Source organism: Colletotrichum orchidophilum (assembly GCF_001831195.1).
Source record: "Colletotrichum orchidophilum strain IMI 309357 chromosome Unknown Scaffold_30.1, whole genome shotgun sequence".
Classification (NCBI taxonomy): domain Eukaryota; kingdom Fungi; phylum Ascomycota; class Sordariomycetes; order Glomerellales; family Glomerellaceae; genus Colletotrichum; species Colletotrichum orchidophilum.
Window position 1 is genome coordinate 186,729 of NW_019172986.1, and position 23,191 is coordinate 209,919.

Genomic DNA, 23,191 nt, shown 5'->3' on the forward strand with positions numbered 1-23,191 from the left:
ACGTTTGCCAGCGCAAGTGGCGAGAGTTTCCATGCCCCTGGGATGAGAAGATGTAATGTTGGGATTTCTTGTACGAATAAATCGTGGCACCGACAGGGCTGGGGATCCTCCTGACACATGACGATGATGATTGTATAGACTTCGAAAAAAAGGTTGGGTTCATCTCTGAATCTGGAGGAAATAAGCCCGGATGATATATTATAGGTATCTGTACTATTATGCCGAATAGGACCGCTTTCGAACCGCCATAGAATGCATACCAATCCCAAAATTTCGCCTGGACGCGTTCCAGAAGCTGCGGTGGAGTTGCCCAGAAGCAATTCGTTAGTGACTCGGTGGTCCATTGATCGGGGCCGAGAACTCCTATGCTGGCGCAAGGGTAGGAGGGGCCGGCTCGACGGGGGCGCCAGGGAAGCCCTTGTCGAACGAGCGTCCAAAGTCGAGCTAGGTTTCTGGTTGGGGTGTTTCAAGTTCGTACGATGACCTTGGCTCCAATGAGGCGCTCATGGCACCGCCTCCTGGCCACGGGTTGGCTTGAGAGGATTGCCCGGCCCTTGATATCACGTTTGCTTGTCCTTGTCGGCGCAGCAAGGGCGCGGAATATCCTCAGCGACAGGAAGCGGCTGATAATCCTGTTTCGTAGGTCAATCAAGGCCCCGGGGAGTCTGCAGTCGAGAGTCAAAAGGGAGAGAGGTGTCCGCAGCGTCGTGCCTCTGCCGTGGAAATAGTACCCCGGCCGCCCGGCGAAGAAAGAGTCTGCAAGGCTAAACACTGCATTTGGACAACTGCACATTGCTGGTTTGGTGTGTTTCTTCAGACACAGATCATCTCATGAGTAAGCTGACATTGCCTACCCTCTTATTATTGAACAATCCGATTTGTGAGAAGCAAGGAGGACTCGAGTTTCGAGAAAGTCAGCCCCTGTGGGCCTGAGCGCAGCAGGATAACTACACCCCTGCACTGTAACGTTGAGGTACATCTGAGCCATCCGAGCCGCCAGTGTCGCAAGTGGTTGTTGGCCTTTGACTTTTTATGGAGCTGCACAGTTGAAGGCCACACCTGACTAATTCGTATGGCGCGTTCTCCCAGCCGCATTCAGCGAACAGTTCAGACGCAGATTTGCTTTTCGGTCCCATCGCACATATCTAGTGTACGCAGTGGGTAAAAGTAGGAACGTGGGACCAACCATGGGGCAGCTCCCTCACAGGCAAGGAGGTGTGGTGGATTCGACAGCGACCGGTACTTGCCTAGACTTACCGTTCAGGATCTGCAGTCCGACTTGACTCGGACACAACCATGGGTTTTCTACTCGAGACAGGCGGCGATATACAGTTCGAAAAGCCGTGATAGTCGTGTTTTGAAGACCTGGCAATTCAATGATCCGTAAGCCAAGACGTGCTTTTGGTGACTTTCGTATAAGCAAGTGAATCGGGGTAAGGTATCTTGCCGGCGGGGCCTACAGCATAGCACAATCTGCTAGGCCAAACCGACAGATTGACAGGGCACCGTAGAAATCCCCAAGAGTACACATAGTTCAGCGGTTTCTTATGCTGGCGAGCCAACCGTGTACCGTGCGCTGTCGCAAAGGCCAAGTCCCTGTTCGCGAACGAACGTGAGTAAACATGCTTGTGCGGTAGCTGCAATGCTATGGTATTGTTCACCAATGACCAAAGACCTGGGAGGGGCGGGAGTCTTCTCTTTCCTAATCGCAGAAGCAGCTATTCGTAGGCTAGAGCGTGCTGTTGCATGGCTGCGGTGGAACCTGGGCCGAATTATGAGTCGATAGTTGCAAAGGACGTTGGATGTGCGAAATTGGCTATTCCTGCGAGACCTTGAAAGACAACATCCCGGATAATAGCGCCGACTCTCAGGGCTCAAAGATGGGAGGGCGGCTGTGGCCGTCCTCCAAGACCGGGGAAAGACGCTGCTGGGTCCTTTTCGGGCGCAGATGCTAGACTGTCCATTGCGCCATCATGCTTTATTACCCATCGTAGACTGAGGTGCGGAAACTTCAAAGGCCAGAGGACAATCCAATAGCCGAGTGCGCAAGACGACTCGGACCTGAAGCCAGACTCGGTCGCGACATTGGCGTGAAAGAATCGATCGACGTCACGGATACCCACTACTGTGCCTACCAAGTGCAGACGGGGTGGGCACTAGTGGAGGCATGTAAGCGCCGCTAACTCGGACCCTGCAGGCCACCCCGGAGGCCCAAGGAAGGCAGAGATGTGTGGTTTATTGTTTGCGGCGACTCCAAAGAATGTGAGACGTGCTCTCTCTCAGCTGGTCTTGGTTAGCTTGTGAAAGACAATAGACCCTAGAGTTGCTCATGCGTAGGTAGGTTCGGACAGCAATGGTGTTTGGAATCTGGGGAAGCAGTGACAGCGTTTATGCCCGATCGCGGCCAGCGTTGAAGCATGACATTGTTCGCTGCGTGACATCCGCATTCGGAATCTTCTGCGGCGACAACGGTATGACAGAATCTGCGAGCCAACCGCCAAGACCTACGCGAGAGAGTTATCAATCACCGAGAATGCTCACACCTTCAAATTTCTCTCTCGCTCGTAGAACGATCACAGGTGGAGACCCGAACGGTTGCGGAGCCCGTAAAGACTGCCGTTCCAGAGCCGGAGGTATTCTCGGGACCACCAATGCAGGAATGCCCCGAAAGCCGATGTCCCATTCATCACGAGCGGCTGGTGATGATATTCCCGGGAATGAAGCTGAGGTAGTGCGTACGCCAGTCGTTCGCCGGTAATGCAAAGATTCGATGTGTGTATGTCTCCATAGCTTATACGTAGGTATTAGTTCGTAGGTTAGGTGTGCCGGGGTAGTGTCTTGGACGATGCGCGCTTTGGGTAGATTGCCAGGCCGGCTCTACGGTGTCAAATGTCAGAGCTGTGAAGGAGGGTGGGTGTCAGTAATAAAGAGATGGGCAGCTGGAACGAAACAACGCTAGAGAAAGACCCAGAATAAAATTCTGTTTTGTTTGGGAATCATGACCTGAGCCTGAGCCTGAGCCTGTGCCGGTGTCTGAATAGGAAGAAATCCAAGGCGACGCTGGTTGTGTTGGTGTGAGGTGGGAGGCGGTGTGAGAATAGGTAGGCAATGTCTTTGTGTGATTCAACATGAGACGGCATTTCCCTCCCCTCTAATAGAGGCTTGCTCCATCGATGGTTGGTCAAGTCGAAGAGGTGTTGTTGCAGTTCCTATCTGTCTGGAAGGTCAGAACTCCTTGTACCCTCCTGTTGGTGTAAGCCATGGAGTACTCCGTACAGGGTACAGATGCTTTACTCTGTATTACTGGCAGTGCCAAGATCAATCGACTTCAATGCGTCTTCCATTAATTCTTCGCTGGCCCTTCTCTCCCTCCCCCGTCCAGTGTGTGTGTCTATTTCTCGCTCTTTCGCGGTCAGCATGCCAGGCCCATATTGTGACACCTACCTAATCAGGATAGTACCCGTCACTGTATACTTTTCCTTGGGATTGTCGGGTTCGAGTGGTGAAAGAAATCTTGAAGACAAAGAAAGACGAATGCACCGTGACCTGGGTGGCACCCGTCCCACAGTCTGCTCCTTCCCTCTCAAAAGGCACTCAACCGGGCTACCTACCCACATCGTCTCGAGCCCAGGCCTTCTTCGGCGCACCTCCTCCTAGCGCACTCCCGTCGTGCCCCCCTTGCCCTTCCCGTCCCGTCCTCACTGCATCCTTTCCTTCCTCCCCGAAAACCAGGGCCACCTACCTAAGGTATACCACCCACCGCCTCCGCCTTCGCCTCTGCGTTGCTTCCAGCTTGGTTTACCTTGCCTTACTACCTGCCCAGTGCCAGGCGCTGTTCCTTCCAACTTGCCTCTGCGTCCGTCTTGAGCCTTGACTCTCTCGACCTCTTTTCACCACTCTCTCTCTGCCTTGGTCTTGTTCGTCCCGGCCTGGTTCCTTTGCCATTTTCCTCTTCCCATCTCTACCCTGCCCACAACACACACCCGTCCTCCCACACCCACACCTACACACGCAGAGGCGTAGGCGTGCTCAGAGTCAGTCTGTCTTACCTCAAAGTGCCTGGGCCTATCTCGTCTCTCTCTCTTCCTTCACTCCCCCTTCCCCAAGATCCCCAATCCCGGCCAACAAACACTCCCGTCTGCAGCTGGATTTCTCCTCTCCAATCCAATCCCATCCCTTCTCCTCTCCTTTTTCCCCTCCAACACATCTTTACTTTCGCTCCCTACGACGACGACGACCGAAAAAAAAAAGACGAGAGACACTACATTGCAGGGAGGTGCGAAAGGCATTTGGGCGTCAATCAAGTGAAATCCTCCGATACCACCGAACAATCCACTTTCTATTGAGTCGCCCTGTAGCATTCCACACTACAAGGCCCAAGACGACCCACGCTTTCCGCCTGACACCTCCGATTGTTAAGCTTCCCGTCTCCCGCTGGCCCCATACACATACGGCACGCACGCTATTCTGTACCGCTGCCAGACAGAACCTCTCATCGTCCAAGTCGACTCCCGATCCAGGAACCGACCACCATCTTCTGCTTTCCCATCCGACGCCGCCAATTCCCCATGGGAGACGTCCCGTCGCCTTGCCCTGTCGCATTCGCACTCTGCATCACATATCGTCGCCTCACCGAATCATTGTCGTCATCCGAGTTGCTCGAGTCTGTGAGACTTGCGCATTGATTACCAACGTGCAACAATTTGCCATCACCCTCTCATACTGCCGAACAGCCCTCGCCTCGGATACCGCATCGTCTTCACGCTGAGCTGAATTCTTGCACTTGTGCCTTTGTGCCTACTGCGACATTTTCGAGAGCTTGTCACTGATCTTCGATAATAAATGCACCCTCAGTAACGACTCCGCATACTACGAAGCGACCCCCGAATTCACCACCGCTCAACGACTGCATTCCAGTCTTCAAGGGACTCCTGTCATTGAGCCGTTGTGCACTCACGATACCACAATCGGGCAGCGCTTCGAGCACGATCGTTTCATACCGCAAATCATCATGGCTGGCTACAATAATAGACCACTGAGTTTCTCCGAGAGAAGAGGGAGCATGCTCAGCGACGACATGACGCTCAACACCGGAAGCAGTCCAAGCAGCTCAAGACTCGAGAAGATGCCTCAACGGCCGGGACACATCAGAGGTCCTCCCACACCTAGCATGACCACACCTGCTGCAGACTTCGATCAGCAGTTGACAGGCTCGCCACCTCCACCGCCCACACCAGCCGCCTCTCCAGGCCCCTCACATCATCAACTTGACTGGAGCGATGCTGCTGATGACGAAGATTTCTTTCTGGCCAAAGTGCGCCATCATTTCAAAAATTCTGGCGGCCCTCACCGAACCCGCCTTCTGGCCGATCTCTTGAACATGTGCACAAGTCAACAGCTGAGCTTTGTTCACCAGTTTGTCAGCCCCCTTCTCAAGAAGGATCCGTTCACAAGTCTTCCAGATGAGTTGTGCTTACGCGTAAGGAGTGCTCAATGCCCACTAAGTTTGCCATACTAACATTTTCTACCCAAGATCCTCTCCTTCATAGATGACCCAAAGGTCTTGGCTCGTGCCTCGCAGGTGTCCCGAAGATGGCGAGACTTGTTGAGTGATGATATGACGTGGAAGAACCTTTGCGTCAAGCACGACTACGGCAGACGCCTGCCCGAAGTGGCTTCATCGATGGGGAGCGCATCTCGACCTGGTGCCCTGCCTCTGTGGGGAGATGACTATGTCAGCAGTAGTTTCCCGGGTGCCCTGCCTATGACAGCCCACGCCTCTGGGTCCCGCAGTCTAGATGGATCCGGTAATCCCAGGCCCAAAATGAGGTCTTACAAATCGCACTTCAAGCAGCGGTATCTCGTTGAGGCAGCCTGGAGATCCGGTGGCACCAGCACCACTAGGAACATTACTCAGGAGGGCGGCGTAGTTACGAGCTTGCACTTGACGCCCAAGTACATTATCGTGGCCCTTGATAATGCCAAGATCCACGTCTTTGACACAAAGGGCAATCAGCAGCGCACTTTACAGGGACATGTCATGGGTGTATGGGCGATGGTCCCTTGGGATGATATCCTCGTCAGTGGTGGGTGTGATCGTGATGTGCGGGTATGGAACCTGGCTACAGGGTATGTTGAATTCGAACGCTATACCAACTCAGGTGAGCTAACATTGCCAGTGCCTGTCTCCACACGCTCCGCGGACATACGTCAACGGTACGATGTCTGAAAATGTCTGACGCAAACACGGCGATATCGGGCTCGCGCGATACGACGCTTCGAGTATGGGATATACGCACCGGTTTATGCAGAAACGTTCTCGTCGGCCACGGTGCCAGTGTTCGATGCCTAGAGATCAAGGGAGACATCGTTGTTTCTGGCAGTTACGATACCATGGCGAAGGTCTGGAGCATCTCCGAGGGTAGATGCATACAAACGCTTCAGGGTCACTTCAGCCAGATCTACGCCATCGCCTTCGACGGCAAGAGAGTAGTCACTGGAAGCCTAGACACCAATGTCCGCATTTGGGACCCCAGAACAGCGTAAGTTCATTGCACACCATGTATGTGCCTCTACCTTTATTTGCGTGCTAACCAGTCTCAGTGAGTGCTTGGCTATCCTGCAGGGTCACACGTCGCTCGTTGGCCAGCTACAGATGCGCGGAGATACCCTCGTGACAGGCGGCTCAGATGGCTCAGTGCGAGTCTGGTCACTGGAGAAGATGTGCCCCATTCATCGACTTGCGGCGCACGATAACAGCGTGACCAGCTTGCAGTTTGATGACACCAGGGTCGTCAGTGGTGGAAGTGATGGCCGGGTTAAAATCTGGGATTTGAAAACAGGTCACCTGGTCCGAGAGCTCATTGCTCAAGGAGAGGCTGTCTGGAGGGTGGCTTTCGAGGATGAGAAGTGCGTCGCTCTGGCTTTGCGGCAGAACCGTACCGTCATGGAGGTAAGAGTTATTGCATTATCTTGTTCAGGAAAACGAATTTTACGCATTGCTAACCAACTTTATAAAGGTATGGTCTTTCTCTCCTCCGGAGGATGTCCTATATGATCGTCCGCTCTCCCTTCAACAGCGAGTTCTACAAGAGGCGCCAACTCGACCCTTGAGCGCCATGCAGCTCGATTATAGACAAACCCAGCCGACTATCGCTGGGTCTAGTCGAGAAGCTACCGGAAGTCAAGACGTTGATATGAGGGACGCTGGTCCTTCTACAGCCCCACTTCAGGGTGGCAACAAGACTTTCTTCCATGACGATTAGACGCGGTCGTACCTTGAAGCCATCCGCATGTCGAGGTGTTACGGTTTACGTGGTGATTGGCGAGTCCATACACTTCATGGTATGGCCATCTTCGAAATGCTTCCGAGCCGAGAATGGGGCGGCCAGCGAGAAAAGGGTGTCGTCTTTCGGCGTTGGTCAGGAAGCATCAAATGCATTTCAAAGGACGGCCGGCATGGTTTTGATAGCATTGGGAACTTCATTTCAGTGGTTTAAAGGGTGTCAATTGAAGGATTAGGGGTTCGGGACGCGAAGTCATGCAGCTTTGTAGTGCGGTTGGCCTAGCCGCACCTTAATATACCCCGAGGTAGCGTATTGTAGAACTATACACCATCTCAGAACGAGTGCGACAGACCGTCTCTCGGATTTCCGGTTTGATCAATGACAAGTAGCCTGACAGCCAGCCATGTTTACATTACAAGATGTAACGGCCAGACCCGAAGCCGCTTTCACTGTGGTCTTTTACTCCTTCCTACCTGACCACTAGAGATGTGGCATACAACACGATTGGGAAGAATTGCCTCGTCGGACTTGACTATCTGGAGCGCAAAACCCATTCGCGCGGCTTTGTTATTTGTTTTAATTAACCCTGTACGGACGGAGTAGGGGTTTGGGTATTTGCGGCGATTGGCCCCTGGTGCTGGCACTGTTTCCTTGTTATCTCCGAAGGCCGCTCTCGCTGTCCACTGAATGAGAACTCAATGGGACCCGTGCGAAAATATGGCCGACCGTTGGAAGCCGGGCCCGCCAAAGTCACAGCACATCGAGGTGCACGCCTCGCAGATCCCGTTGAGATAGAGTCACGTGAAAGAAAGCTAGCCTCAAACGGACTAGTAGTTTTCAACAAGCAGCAGCTCCCTTCCCAACCAACGCCGCGATTTTTCGGAGCTCCAGCGATCAAATAATTTGTTATCACCCTCCTTCCCCCGAACCCTTCTCATCCTCATCGTCCGGAGGCTCCATCATCAACACCCCCACGATGTTCTCCCGCGCAATCAGGTTAAACAGAGCGGTGCCTCTGCGCACTCGCGCCCCCGCCACTTTTGCTGCTGCGTCCCGGTCCGTCACCACCAACGCTGCATCGGCAACTTTGGAGAAGGGAGTTCCGCAGGTTAGTTTGCGCTCTTTTCCCGCCGTCACAGTCGTCAAATATCCTGCGGCAACAACACAACAACAACAACACTCTCTCGTATATATAGACATGATCAATTGCATCGTGCTAACTTACCGCGCTATCCCAGTCCGACGATGAGCCTTTCCAGATCACCCTGAGCGATGAGAGCTTCGAGACCTACCAGCTCGACCCCCCGCCGTACACACTCGATGTTACGAAGAAGGAACTGAAGCAGATGTACAAGGATATGGTTGTTGTCAGGTACGGGCTATCCTGTCTCTGCAAAAGTGCTACGTTATCTTCGTTACTCACCGTCTGCATAGACAACTCGAGATGGCCGCCGATCGTCTGTACAAGGAGAAGAAGATCCGCGGTTTCTGCCACTTGTCTACCGGTCAGGAGGCTGTCGCTGTCGGCATTGAGCACGCTCTCACCCGCGAGGACGATTTGATCACTGCTTACCGTTGCCACGGCTTCGCTTACATGCGTGGCGGTACCGTTCGCTCCATTATCGGCGAGCTCTTGGGCCGCCGCGAAGGTATCGCGTACGGCAAGGGAGGTTCCATGCACATGTTCACCAAGGGCTTCTATGGTGGTAACGGTATCGTCGGTGCACAGGTGCCCGTCGGTGCCGGTCTCGCTTTTGCTCACCAGTACACTGGCCGGAAGAACGCCTCCGTTATCCTGTACGGTGACGGTGCCTCCAACCAGGGTCAGGTCTTTGAGGCTTTCAACATGGCCAAGCTCTGGAACTTGCCCGCTCTGTTCGGCTGCGAGAGTGAGTTCTGGGACCTGTGAAAAGCTCATTAGTTCGTCTCACTAACCATTTCACCAGACAACAAGTACGGTATGGGTACCGCTGCTGCCCGTTCCTCCGCCCTTACGGATTACTACAAGCGCGGCCAGTACATCCCTGGTCTCAAGGTCAACGGCATGGACGTCCTTGCTGTCAAGGCCGCCGTCAAGTACGGAAAGGACTACACTGTCGCCGAGAACGGACCCCTCGTCCTCGAGTACGTCACCTACCGGTACGGTGGTCACTCCATGTCCGACCCCGGTACCACCTACCGTACCCGTGAGGAGATCCAGCGCATGCGTTCCACCAACGACCCCATTGCTGGCCTCAAGCAGAAGATCATGGACTGGGAGGTCGTCACCGAGGACGAGCTCAAGACCATTGACAAGGAGGCCCGCAGCTTCGTCAACGAGGAGGTTGCCGCCGCTGAGGCCATGGCCGTCCCCGACACCACCCCCAAGATCCTCTACGAGGACATCTACGTCCCCGGTACCGAGCCGCAGTTCATCCGTGGCCGCACCCCTGATGAGACCTACTACTTCCACTAAATTCCTGCGCATGACGAATAATTGTTTCCTAACCTTTCTGTCCTATTGTACAATACCTACTAGCTAGAGAGGGTGAAGTGGTCACAATCTGAACATGGCCAGGGTCTGCAGATATCCTCCTGGTTCGACAAAATATTTTTGCCCAAAGTGAAAGGTGGCGCACTGTGATGTTGTCTGGCTGTGGAAATAAAAAGCTCCTTGGACCAGTGCATTAAGCCCAATCGGGGCGGTTAAGAAAACTTGCCCGAAGCGGCACAGCGATGGCCACTGCCTGGAAAGTTTATATGGGTCCGTGCAGTTACGGGCCCTTTTCGCGTCACCAGGCAGGAGCTCTTAACGCGATTATTCTGCTCCCAGCGCGTCGAGTGTCCCCAAAGTCCTCCTCCAACCTTCATGTCCGTCCTTCCCCGCCTTCTGAGCAGCTCAATTGGTCAAAGAAACGCATATCGGGCAGCGTTTCACAACAGCTTTCGACTCTTCGCTGTATACACTCGACCAGACGTCAAAATGGCGCCGAAGCAGGCGACGCTGGGGTACGTCAAGCCATCTCAGACAACGTTGGGGTGTGTAAAGGACAATGTTTCTAGGACTACCACAGACGTAACGGAGCTTTGGACCTCCAGCTTTCGTGTGGTTGCAAGGATATCTGCTGACAGAGTTGTATAGAAAGTTCTTCGGAGCGAAGGGATCCAAGCCTGAGCCTCAGCAGAGCAAGCTGAGCTTCGCCACCAAGGCGGCCCCGAAGAAAGATGTCAAAAAGGAGGACGATCCCGTGGATGTCGCCATTACGACACGGCATTCCCCTAGCAGTAGATTTTGAACTCATACACCAGATGTCTTTCGTTTCAATTGACTAATAAATTGACTACAGAGCCACGGAAACGTACCAGAAGCCCGAGCCCAAAGGTCAAGAATGAGGTCGTCGAGGAGGAGGAAGATGATGAACCTGCCACAAAGAGGCCGCGCAGAGGCCGCAAACGTGTCATCGAGGACGAAGACGAAGATGAAGTGATGGATGAAGCTCCGACCAAGTCACCTTCAACGTCACCGAATACTTCCAAGGCCAGGAAGAACAGTCCAGTGAAGTCCGCGAAGGCTGCAAAGCCTAACTCTGACGCACCAAAGACGTCCCGATCGAGGAGAGTAACCAAGTCTCCTATACCTGCACCTGCCGTCGAGTACGAAAAGGGGGATACAACGGAGTCTGCGTCCGAAGACGACGTTGTTGAAGATGACGAAGAGGAGGCCAAGCCTACGGTAGCGAAAAAGACCTTGGAAAAGGTGCAGATGAAACTGAAGACCCAAACAAAGAACCCATATCCCGACTGGAAGGCGGGCGAACCAGTTCCCTACGCCGCACTCTGTACGACGTTCTCCCTCATCGAGCTCACGACCAAGCGGCTAGAGATCATGGCTCATTGCTCTCTGTTCCTTCGGCAAGTTCTGCGTTTGACCCCCGACGATCTTCTTCCCACTGTTCTGCTCATGATCAATAAGCTGGCTCCTGACTATGCTGGCATTGAGCTGGGCATTGGGGAGTCGCTCATCATGAAGGCCATTGGCGAATCTACGGGACGAAGTCTCGCAGTCATCAAGCAGGACCAAAAGGAGATTGGAGATCTTGGTCTTGTTGCCGTCAAGAGTAGATCAACGCAGCCAACCATGTTCAAGCCCAAAGCTTTGACAATACGAGGAGTTCACAAGGGTCTCATGGGCATCGCTACTGTTTCCGGGAATGGTGCCCAAGGCCGGAAGGTGGACGCCATCAAGAAGCTACTGTCAGCAGCCGACTCTCATTCCTCCGGAAGGGTGGACATCACTAAGGATAAAGGCGGTCCCAGCGAAGCCAAGTATCTTGTCCGGTTCCTCGAGGGCAAGCTTCGATTGGGACTGGCTGAGAGGTCTGTTTTGGTATCTTTGGCTCAAGCTGTGATATTCCACGAGGCCGACGTCAAAGGTCAGGCACCCAAGACGACAGACGTAGAGCAAGCCGAATCCGTTCTCAAGACAGTCTACAGGTTTGTGGTTCGCTCCCGTATTCCTCAACAGCGTTGTGCTAATCATCAACAGCGAACTCCCGAGCTACGATGTCATCATCCCCGCCATGGTGGAACACGGCATCATGAACTTGCGCGATCATTGCAAGCTGCAGCCCGGCATACCCCTGAAGCCCATGTTGGCGAAACCGACGAAAGCTATCACTGAAGTTCTTGACCGCTTTGAAAACCAGACCTTCACCTGCGAGTACAAGTACGACGGTGAACGAGCGCAGATCCATTACGTTGCGAAGTCTGCGGATGAGGAGATTTGTCAATCTTTACCGGGGGCTACGACAGCTGCGGCAGACGGTGTTGCCGCCATCTTTTCCCGTAACTCGGAAGATCTGTCCAAGAAATACCCAGACATTCTTGCCAAACTTCACACTTGGGTCAAGGCGGATACGAAGAGCTTCGTCCTTGACTGTGAGACAGTTGCGTGGGATATCGACGAGAAGAAGGTCCTGCCTTTTCAGCAGCTGATGACGCGGAAGAAAAAGGACGTCAAAATCGAAGATGTCAAGGTCAAGGTCTGCGTTTTTGCGTTCGACCTCCTCTACCTCAACGGCGAGGCCATTGTCGAAAAGTCACTCAGGGAGCGTCGTGAGCTCCTGTTGAATGCGTTTACACCGGTGGAAGGTGAATTCGCCCTTGCTACACACATGGATGGACAGGAACTGGAGCAGATCCAAGTGTTCCTCGATGAGAGCGTCAAGGCGTCCTGCGAGGGTCTGATGGTGAAGATGTTGGACGGCTCGGAGAGCGGGTATGAGCCCAGCAAGAGGAGCCGAAACTGGCTCAAGGTAAGCCGCTTGGATCCCCTACAGATATTTATTGCGCCGACGATTTTTCGTGCTGACTGCATATTCGTAGATCAAAAAGGATTACTTAAGCGGCATCGGCGACTCGCTCGATCTCGTAGTATTAGGTGCATACTACGGTAAAGGGAAGCGTACATCTGTCTATGGCGCGTTCCTCTTGGCATGCTATAACCCGTCGTCCGAATCGTATGAAACTGTCTGCAATATCGGCACGGGATTCTCCGAGGCCGTTCTCGAGGAGCTGCACAAGCAGCTCTCGGACATTGTCATTGACCGGCCAAAGCCGTTCTACGCACACTCCTCGGGCGGGCAACATCAGCCCGACGTGTGGTTCGAGCCTCGTTACGTCTGGGAGGTCAAGACGGCCGATTTGACGCTCAGCCCGCGCTACAAGGCCGGGTGCAAAGAAGGAGTCGACCCTGGCGGCGAGAAGGGAATCAGCCTGCGCTTCCCGCGCTTTATCAAGGTGCGCGACGACAAGAAGGCCGACGAGGCTACATCCAGTCGCCAGGTGGCCGAGATGTATCGCAAGCAGGAGAGCGTAACCAAGAGCAAAGGCCCCGCGGTGGATGATGATTTTGAGTATTAATCAACAAACATTTTGAGGTTTAAACCTGCACTAAGAGAATCGGCGAATCATGGCGTTCTTACATGGCTCTGGGAGGTATTGCAATGTACGTGGATGCTTCCGCTCATCATGACGACAGAGGGGTCGGGTTGAGGAATATTGCAAGCATGGCTTTTACTTAGCAACTCGCATACATGACTCTTTAAGTAGGTTTCAATATTTGCGTCGGATGGAGGCGCAAATACACGCCCCAATATCTCTCTGAATACCTCTCTTAGCGCCGAACATGTGCATGTGTATTCGTCCAGTCTTTCTTTTGGCTCGGTTCTCTTCTCTAATCTTGCATGTCTCACGGAGAAGAAGCGTAAACCTGCGGGATATGTAAGCGTCGATCGAAAAGTTCTTGTAAAAGATTTGCTTTGCGTGTGCATGCGGCCGGCCGCGCCGGCCGCTGCATGTGCGGTCATTGTCATTGAGCATTTGATTTTCTCACTTCGTAAAAATAAGAAAAAAATTTAGTGCCTCTTGTTCTCGAGGTCAATGCCTCGGATAATTTGCATCGGAGTTTTCTTCGTGTGCACTGGGAAACGTGCATAGAGGAACATGTGTTGATGACTCTTTTGTCCTCGAGGTAGTTTTACTATTCTGGAGAGTCAAGTCAACCACTATGCCTCTGGTCAACCGCGGAAGTCACCTCACGAAGAGCAATAAGAATGTTTGATATATTGAATGTGATATGTCCATGCTTGTAACCATAAAAGTGTCGTCGCACTCTAGTGTACAACTAGCTATACAAACATTTGGCCCTGGGCCCCCCCGTGTCAAGTTCTGCTCAATACCAATACAGTTCGATTTAACATAATCCGCTGTACATAACCCGAAGGGACCGGACGAAAACCCTCTAGGCTTTAGTGACACCCCCCTTTTGGTCCGTCTCGACACCTTCTTTCGCGACGTTTCCCATGCCGATTCCTTTCCTTCGCCCCCGAATCACAGCCTCCAACGCCTTGCCTATGGCGGGCATGTCACCGAGCATGGTCAAGTGTCCGCGCTCGGTGCTAACACGCCCGCCACGCACCAGCTCGTACCCCTCTGGCAGCTGCGCCTCACGTGCGAGAACCACACCGTCGCCGGCACGGAAGATGAGGTCGTCGTAGGCTTGTGCATGAGCGATGGCCTCGCGGCTGCTGACCTTGACAGCGTAAACGGTGGGGACTTCCTTGCCGTAGATGATTCCGAGAGGAGGATATGCGTTGGCCTCTGATAGAACTGGGTTGAATTGTGTTTCTTGACGGAACCGCTTGATCTCGGCCAAGGTACGCTCTAGGTAGGCGATGTTTCTGGCGCGGTTGGGGGGCGTTGGTGCGTTGAGTGCTCCCTTGGTGAATGGTGACGGTTTGTTGCCGTCTATTTGTGGGTTGATGCTTCCTTCACGAACCTGTTCTACTCTCCGGGCTGCGTCGGCTATTGATGGCGGCAAAACGTGACTCTGTTTCTTCTCGCTTGAGCTGCGACTGCGAACCGAGAGAAGAGAGCTCAACGTTGTCGACTTCTCCTTTGGTACCAGCGGGGGCAAAGGAGGCTCAATGCATGGCGAGAGGCGATATTTGATCCATTCATTCACGTCGTGGAAGTCGACTTTGTACTCCTCCTTCGTGTCCTTGTTGACGAAGCAGAAGCCGTCGTCGGGCAGAAAGACGAAGGACGTCCTTAATGAGAAATTGACCTGTGCAGTCAATATTTTCTCGTTGAGGAGGACTGCATCGCCGTCTCTCAGAGGTCCTAGGACGTTGATGCACCGCTGAGGTGTACCAACGTAGACGACACCCGAGAAAAGATCCGGTCTCTGGTTGACGACGTGGCGGGTGATGAGACCGCCGAGACTGTGGGCTAAAACAAGAGCGCCTCTGGGCTCTTTCGAATCCCCCTGATTGCACGGCAACTTTTCCAAGAACTCCACCATCTTGCGTGACAGTAGATGAGGACTCAGTCTCCAGTCGTAGCCGTAATCATGCAGACGTAATTTTCCTTTCCGAACGTTTTCGCAGGCGGCAATTTTCTTGAACAGCTTCCTGGAGATATCAATGGGGCCAATATTTTGGAGCATGCCTGATGGAATAATGCGCTCTTCCATAGACTCTTCGTCTTCGGGATCGAGGCCGACCTCCAAATCCGCCTTCCTCATATTGAGGCCGATTTTGACTGGAGCCCATAGTTGGTGGTGCGGAGGCTCTGCTGATCGTAAAATCGAACCGCGGTAACCGCCGAGAATCACAATATCCCCGGTCAACGTCTCCAGCACTCTGTCTAGAGTTGAGAGTCCATCGTTGTCAGATTTTGGTGCCGGAGCCTCGGGGATAGCCTTGCCCGTTGCGTCTTCGTTCAGTCTGAGTGACGACCCGAGTTTGGGTAAGCTCGGCATTTTAAACGTCGGTCTTTCGGGTAGACTGTCTTTAATTGCCTTCATTCTTACATTGGCCATTTCTCTGACATGGTCAAACCTACCATCATCATCCCCGATAGACGATGTGCGGGAGAGAGAGTGGTATAGCAGCGAGTCGTCAGATGTGACTCTCCTCAAAACGCGGGGCCTTGTGGTAGAAGGTCTTCCCGATGATACGGAAGGGCGGTTACCGGATGCCTCATGGGCCATTGTTTGCGCACGAGGAAGCCCGTTGGCACCGCTGGACATGGCAGGCGTGTTGTTGTACGGCCTCCCATTCTGAACCAGTTGGGATTTCCGCTGATCAGTCGACCTCGGATCCGCCTTCTCTGCAGCCGCAGTGAAGAAGGATAAGGAGTTGAAAATTGCTGAAGGGGCCGGGAATGAAGAGAACGCATTCGAAAACTTCTTCAGCGCATCAGCACCCGCCGAGGATGAGCGTTTATGCCGGGATTGACCGAAGGACACAGATTCGAGGGCGCTCTTGGGCGCTTCACCGTCCCCACCACCGAATATCATGCTCCTTGGACTTGACTGCCATGGCGAGGGTAGGTCCTTCGGTGCCGGCCTTGTTTTTTGGAGCTTTTGAGATTCTCGTCTGCGAGGCGGCGCTGGCGAAATGGGGATATCCGACTCAGTCTCGAAATTGGTAGGGATCTCGTCGGGAAAGGGCGTTAGTTCTGGCGAGCTAGCCGAATCGTCACTGCTGGCAAGACCAGGCAGAAAGAGTCCGGATGACTTCCTCTCCCTTTCCAACGCAGCAGCCTTCTCGGCTTTGGATGTTTGGGGTAGTGTGAGTCGAGTGGCAGCAACACTCAGTGCGGGCTGCATGACGGACTGGGCGCCATCCTGGTCATCATCGCCATAAACTGGATCTTCAAACGGGACCTTTTCCAGAGTCGGGGACGGAGAACTCCTCCTCTCAGTGACGCCTTCCTTTTGAGACATGGCCACCATCGTGAACTTTTTCCGTCAAACAGGCTGAGGAATCGAGTAATTGAGTCGCGGGGTGTATAAGAGTAATAAAGTCGCAATTTGCAGCCGGGCGTTCCGGGTGTTATGTTAGCTCAATGGCACATGCTCAGCCTTTTTGGGAAGAGTGAGAGTGGACACCAGTCGGTGCTGCACCGAGGTCAGGACGGGAGATTGACCTGAATAAGAGGCAAGAACCGAAAAGGTGAAGCAAAAGAGGATCTCAAAAGCCTGGGGAAAAGCTGGGTCAAGGGGTTTGTGGCCCAATAAACGGAAAAGAATAGAAATGTGTATGTCTGAGGTGTAGGACCGTTAGGCTGTGTATTGAGGTATTGGGTTTAGGAAGGATGATGCAGTACAACGCTCCGATCTGAGAAAACGTAGAATTGGCTATGACGAAGCAGATCAATGGGACAGGGGTAGGGAAGCACCGAGTAGGTAATATATAAAAGAGAAGCTAGCAGTAGTACGGATAGAGTGCGGACCTTTCTACTCTCTACTTGAAAAAGCAGTGCACCTGAACGCGTATCTGTACCAAGCAAGGAGGGCAACACACGTGTGCCCACATGTTGCTGTCCTGCCAATCCATATGGTATGTACCTGACGTTTGACGTGCGTGCGTGCCTTGCCTTGACAGAAAAACGATGAAGGAAAGGCAAGGTACCACCCTCAACTCAGTCCAGGGTGTGGGTAGGTAGCCAACCACCCAACACACACACCAAGACTGGAGCACTGAAGGAGCACTGAAGGGAAGCTTGCTGATGTTCTTCCCGCTGCGCACCGTGGTGCGTAGAGAGACCAGAAGTCTGATATGCAGAGAGCTGCGCCCCCCCCCTCGCCCGAGAACAAGGGGTATCCTCTTTCGGTCGTACATCGTATGGATCTCCGGTAGGTAGAACTTTTAGAAACGGGCTCATGCGTCACGCTGCCATATGTCGAATGCGGCTAGACTGGGGATCGCTGTGTGTTCATCTCACTGCTGTTTCTTCCGCGCTCGACCGATATTTGGTATGCCATACCGGACCGTCCTTTCTGTCAGAGAGGCACGGATAGCGGCAGCGAGTAAAGGTTGTTGCGCGGGCGGGCAGCTGTGCTTTTGCTCTTTCAAAGCCAGTGTGCGGGCCGTGGGAGAAGCCTTGGGCAAATTCTTCTCCTTCTCCTTCTCCCTCCACTTTGTTTTGTTCTTCAACGCTGCGCTGTTTTGTATCAGAGGCGCTCTGGCCGATCCAATCGCATGGGTGACCCTTCCCCGCCCCCAGGTTGAGGTTGCGATTCATTGACTGATGAGTGGTATTGAAGATTGTTTCTAGGTGTAGTCAGCGGGCGTGTCATTTTTCCATGGTTCCTATTTCTGCTCTCCCTACGGATATGCCACTGACATAATCACATGCGCCGTCTGAGTGCTAGCTTCTGCCCCACTGTATCTTAGCCACCAATGGAATTGGAAGTAGCGTCATTGGCCAATGCCCACTTGGTCGTCCGGCAGCTACGGGCCCTGCGGCACCCGATGATCCGGCATTACTATGTCGATCGGTCCAAGTCAGTATGTCAGACTTTCCTGTCGATTTTCCTGGTTGACTCTGATGCCTACAATTGTGGAGGGGATATGGGGAGATATTCTCTTACGCCAACGGAAACAGGGAGGATGCCAGATCACATGTCTATGCCAACATAAAAAACATCGTTGATTCATGACGCATGCATAAATGGGAACTAGGTAGATGGATATCTGTATCTGTACCTCAATGAGGTACGGATACCCAGTACTTGGAAAGCTTACCTCCGGCACCTCAGGTTATCTGAGAGCATCGAAATATAAGGTGTTATCGGCAAAGTAAGCTCGGGCAAGTGGCCTGATGGTAACCTCAAACTTGCAAGCCTCGAGGCTCTTGGATCCAGATTGGCCTGCTCGGACGTTCCATGATGATTCCAGATTCCAGATTCTTGCTTGAGCTGATGTGCGGCGCGCCCGGTGCAGCAATCTACCGATGCCGAGCCAGCCAGCACAAAGCACGTTTCCACGCTCCCACGGACCGACTTGGAGCCTCAACCTCAATGCTGTTTTTGGACTTCCATTTGGCCATCCAGATAAGAAATCTTATCGCCCCACTAATTGCTGGAGACATTTGCAGGCGCAGCTACCTCTCCTACCTTATTACGTGCTTACCTAGCTACCTTAGCACCTTAGGTAGCTACACCTGCCGCTTGCCGCCTGCGTCCTTGAGGTAATTAAGTTTGTGCCTAAGCACGTTGGACGTCATTGCCTGGCAAACCCGCCAACCCAAACAAAGCGTCTCCCGCCCGCGACCGCGACGCTGCCAAGTTGGCCCGGCTTCAACGTCGAATCCCTGCCCCGCGAAACCAGTGCATCGTCCTGCAGTTTGCATGTACCTACTTTCCCTCCAGCATCCAGGTAAGGTCGCTCAAGGGGGCTTAGACCAAACCGCCTTGCCAAACAGTCCTCAACGTCTTGTCACAAACACAAACAGCTCTCGAGCTTCGTTTCCCACCCTCCGTCACTGCTGTCGTCGTCCCATGTATAACCCTGTTTGTTGAGCTTACTCATTCTCCTCCCCTCGCCGGCCTCGTCCCGCAAACATTCCTCCGGTCTCCCTGATCACCTCCATCCATCCCGAGCCGTAAAATAATCTCCGTAGCTATGACTACCCTTGAACCTCGCCAACCTTACAGCGACGCCGAGCTGCGCCAGCTGTACCCTCCACAGCTCAAGCTTCAGCTCGTGCAGATCCTCCTCCGTCATGGCGAACGAACTCCCGTCACGCCTCGTTTCCAGAACACCGGCCTTCCAGCATATTGGCCTTACTGCCGTGCTGTCCGCCACCTCCGATCTGCCGTTCTCGATCCGGATACCGGTGAATACTCTTACCTTGACTGGAAGCGTCGTCTCGAGATATTCAGTTCAAACGATGACAGTCCCATGATCGCTACCGGCCCCAATGCCGAGCTTGACGACATCTGTGACCAGGGCATGCTTACGGACCGCGGCCGAGAAACCACGCGCAACCTAGGACGCCGCTTTCGTGACCTCTACGTCGAACGACTCGGATTCTTGCCCACCGATCTCATCGACGCCGATTCTATGTACCTCAGGTCTACGCCAGTCCCGCGAGCTCTGGAGTCTCTCCAACAAGCTCTCTCTGGTCTATATCCAGCCAAGCACCGGGCTCCCGATCTACCCGCACTCACGCTTCTGACCAGGGCGCCTCAAGATGAAACTCTCTTCCCCAACGATTCAAATTGCCGCCGATTTGCAGCTCTCTCTCGTGCTTTTGCCCAGCGGACCGCCGAGCGATGGAACAATACGCCGGAGATGGACTACGTCAACAAGAAGCTTGGGAAATGGATGCCCGATAACGCTCGCATCGCCGTCGATTCCAAGCCCAGGTTGAGCGGTGTTATGGACACGATCAACGCAACGCGCGCACATGGTCCGAAGACCAAGCTGCCCTCGGAGTTCTATGATCCCAAGGTAATTGCCATCATAGAGAGAATTGGCGTAGAAGAATGGTACAGCGGTTACACAGAGAGCCAGGAGTATCGCACCCTCGGCATCGGTGGCTTGATGGGCGATGTTGTGGCTCGTATGGTCGGAAGCGTCGAGCACAGCCCGGCAGACGGAGACTATGAGATCAAGCAGCCCAGTGCAGTTCCTCAGCCCATCAGGTTTGGTATGAGCGGCTGCCATGATACCACCTTGGCAGGTGTGCTAGCGAGCCTGGGGGCCTTTGGTCCGGACAAGTGGCCTCCTTTCACAAGTCACATCGCTGTTGAAATGTTCCGCGACTCCCAAATTCCAGCTATTGAAACGTCGACCGAATTGCCCGTTGTGCCAGCCCCCAAGAGTCGTGGGTGGTTCGGCTCGTGGTTCTCCTTCGGTCGCGCTAGTACACCGTCGCCGGGTACGGCTCCCCCAGGCATTGGCCGCAAGCCCACCCCTGCGTTGACAGATGCCGAGAAGAAGCAGCTGGACGGCTACTACGTGAGACTTCGGTATAATGATGAGCCGGTGACTATCCCCGGCTGCAAGGCTGCTGGCAACCACCTCCAGGGTGATGAGTCCTTCTGCACTTTGGTAAGGTTCCAGACCGCGGTTTTTAACTTGATCATTTTAAGCTGACGTGAACCCAGGCCGCTTTCAAGTCTATTGTGGACAAGTACACACCTGTCGACTGGAGAAATCAGTGCCGTACGAACGCCAACGAGCCCGTCTTCCCATCCAAGCCCGAGCCGGCAGGATATTGTTGATTTCTAGAACCACTGAGAGCTATCAAACTTGTTCCGGAAAAAGAACACGTGATGATTACAACACAGAATAGAATAGGAAGAGTTATGTCCATAGACTAGTGGCGCTGGGTAGTGTCACAACTTACATATGACCAATGTTTCTGTTGAAAAGCGTTTGCTTTGTCATTTTTCGTGGTATGCGTGTCAAAGATCGTCCCTCGTTGGGCCAGGATATGTTTTTCATGTTACATGTCTGTCTAGAACTGGAGATTATGAAGGCATGTGTCTCGCGCGCTCGGAATATCTATCTTAGTCCGCGAGGACCCAAAGGCTTTTATGGTAAAAGATATAGAGATATCTGTTGATAATACGTTATGTACTCATAGATTGATCTTCCATACGAAGTGGCATTTCCTGTCTCTTAGAGCAGCCTCGTGCTTTGGAAAATTGGGCTGCGGTGTCCAATGTATCCTGAAGAGCTGCCAGGGAAAAGATGTTTCTCGGTGCCTGAGATGCAGCCTCGACACGGGTGCTCGGATAATGGGCAACTAACGTCTGCACGCTGTGCCCCGATTAGGTCGTTGAGCTATACCCCGATAGCGCTTAATGTGAGGCTATAGTGCAATTGCTGTGAAGCTACAATGTTGAGGTTTCTCAACCGCTTCTTTCTCCCCTTCTCTCTTCCTCGCTCCCTCTTTTGGAACACGGGATGTGGTCATACCTGTAAGTTGCTGGAAGACTTGGAAACGCGTCACAATCTCCAGGTAATTGAATTGCTCCTTGGCAAATAAAAGTTCTTTCACACGCCACACATCCACATGATCCTCGCTCACCCATAGCCCTGTATAGGTAGCTCACAAAATTCGCAGATTGATGGTGATTAACGGTAGCGTGTTGTAACTATGAGCCGTCGGGCGGACGTCGGGCGTACGCCATCTAATAGTGTGCATTCATTGCTAATGTCGAAGCCAGAAGAGGGTGGACGAATCTTACGATCGTTTCCGATATTTTCACACTGGCAACGACCGAGTTGATCCGTTGATAGATGATTCCAATGGATTGTAGTAGTCAATGGAGATCAATGTAGATGACAAAGACGTCGTTGCCATAAGAGATCTTCAAGCTTGGTAAACATCAATACTGCTTGGCCTCCCCGCAACGTCTTCACTCTTGCCTCGTCTAAGGCCGTCTGCCAAGTTTACCCTACCAGAACAGATTAAGGGAGATTTAAAAAGAAGATGGCGAGACAACGATATGTGTTGTTGGCTCGCGGAAGGCCGCCAGAAGCGCTCAAGGTGGGGTATCTTAGGTCATAGCTCCAGCTATCGCGGGGTAAATTGCCGACGAAAGTCTCGAAAGAGCCAAGCTCCAGAGGCGACGTTGAACTACGAGTCTACAATGCCACTTCTTGGTTCATCATTGGACAACACGACAAATCACCATCTCATCCACAAGAGGGAAAAAAGGTAAGACACCATCGCACCGGGAGCTCTCCTGCCTGCGGGGTCCGTCGACTCGCCGGCGCACGTGGATACGCAGTTGGACCAGCTAACAGTAGCCAGCTGCAGGTAATATGGCAAAACTCAGCTGGTGATGGTTCGCTAGAATGGAACTTTGCAGTGTCTGCCACCGTGAAAGCGCGCAATCACCCCTGTCGAGCTGTGTGGGTGGGGTTACCGGAGCCCAGGCCGATCCACCGTCTCCATCCAACCATTGGATGCATGGGGCCCAGTTGACGTCGCCGGCGGCGCCGAATCCGTGGTAGGAAGTCCCAGTCTTTTCCATGACATTCGGAAGGAAGAACAGCGACAAAGGGAAGGGGGGAGAGGGCGCCGGATTCGTCCTATTCACACCCACCTCGCGCTTCTCAGTTGTACTGCAGCAGGAAAGACGCCAGCTTGGCGTGCTTGGCCCAGCTCCCTCTTGGTACCGTCCCATGTTGCCCAAATCAAGTTTTCTTGGCAGAGCTAGCGCGCGACGGGCGAACCTCCACCCAAAGCTTGAGTCCCAAGCTCGACACCTTGAGTACCCGTGGCGGGGTATCCGTACGACGACCAGAGACACCAAGAAACTGGCACCATAGCGTAGTGTCACCAGCTTGCCTGCGGATGAGACTTTCGCGTGCCTCGCTCGCACATCATTGCTGGCACATTGGCGCTGCCAACACGTCAACTGGCTCTCGATCCCACCTCGATCCTGGGGGATGCGTAAATGGTCTCCGGAATGACGACATGGTGTTGGACCAGGTGCCATTTACCCGTGTAACCACTCCGTCCCAACGTCGACATGGCAACGCCTTGGTCACTTTGGATTCTCGCTCACGACAAGACGCAAAAGACGGCATCTACTTCGTACTTTCACTCAT

At 53.3% G+C, this 23,191-nt stretch overlaps 5 protein-coding genes across 5 annotated transcripts; 4 read left to right on the plus strand and 1 right to left on the minus strand.

Moving 5' to 3' along the window:
- Positions 1-5,011: 5,011 nt before the first annotated feature.
- CORC01_04553 (WD domain-containing protein) lies at positions 5,012-7,265 on the plus strand (the record flags this gene model as incomplete). The annotated part of the gene is made up of 5 exons (XM_022616200.1): positions 5,012-5,479; positions 5,534-6,129; positions 6,180-6,542; positions 6,604-6,952; positions 7,020-7,265. 5 exons carry the CDS (start codon positions 5,012-5,014, stop codon positions 7,263-7,265), a joined length of 2,022 nt encoding a protein of 673 aa, XP_022477289.1.
- Positions 7,266-8,139: 874 nt separating this feature from the next.
- CORC01_04554 (pyruvate dehydrogenase E1 component) lies at positions 8,140-9,741 on the plus strand (the record flags this gene model as incomplete). Its single annotated transcript, XM_022616201.1, has 4 exons — positions 8,140-8,394; positions 8,525-8,658; positions 8,721-9,175; positions 9,233-9,741. Coding segments are annotated over 4 exons (1,353 nt in total), but the record flags the coding sequence as incomplete, so codon positions are not given.
- Positions 9,742-10,248: 507 nt separating this feature from the next.
- On the plus strand, positions 10,249-13,187 carry CORC01_04555 (DNA ligase I; the record flags this gene model as incomplete). The annotated part of the gene is made up of 5 exons (XM_022616202.1): positions 10,249-10,274; positions 10,408-10,550; positions 10,613-11,759; positions 11,812-12,580; positions 12,651-13,187. The coding sequence occupies 5 exons, from the start codon at positions 10,249-10,251 to the stop codon at positions 13,185-13,187; spliced, it is 2,622 nt and encodes an 873-aa protein (XP_022477291.1).
- Positions 13,188-14,067: 880 nt separating this feature from the next.
- Positions 14,068-16,566, minus strand: CORC01_04556 (uncharacterized protein; the record flags this gene model as incomplete). Its single annotated transcript, XM_022616203.1, has 1 exon — positions 14,068-16,566. One exon carries the CDS (start codon positions 16,564-16,566, stop codon positions 14,068-14,070), a length of 2,499 nt encoding a protein of 832 aa, XP_022477292.1.
- Positions 16,567-19,240: 2,674 nt separating this feature from the next.
- CORC01_04557 (histidine acid phosphatase) lies at positions 19,241-20,847 on the plus strand (the record flags this gene model as incomplete). The annotated part of the gene is made up of 2 exons (XM_022616204.1): positions 19,241-20,674; positions 20,731-20,847. The coding sequence occupies 2 exons, from the start codon at positions 19,241-19,243 to the stop codon at positions 20,845-20,847; spliced, it is 1,551 nt and encodes a 516-aa protein (XP_022477293.1).
- Positions 20,848-23,191: the final 2,344 nt, after the last annotated feature.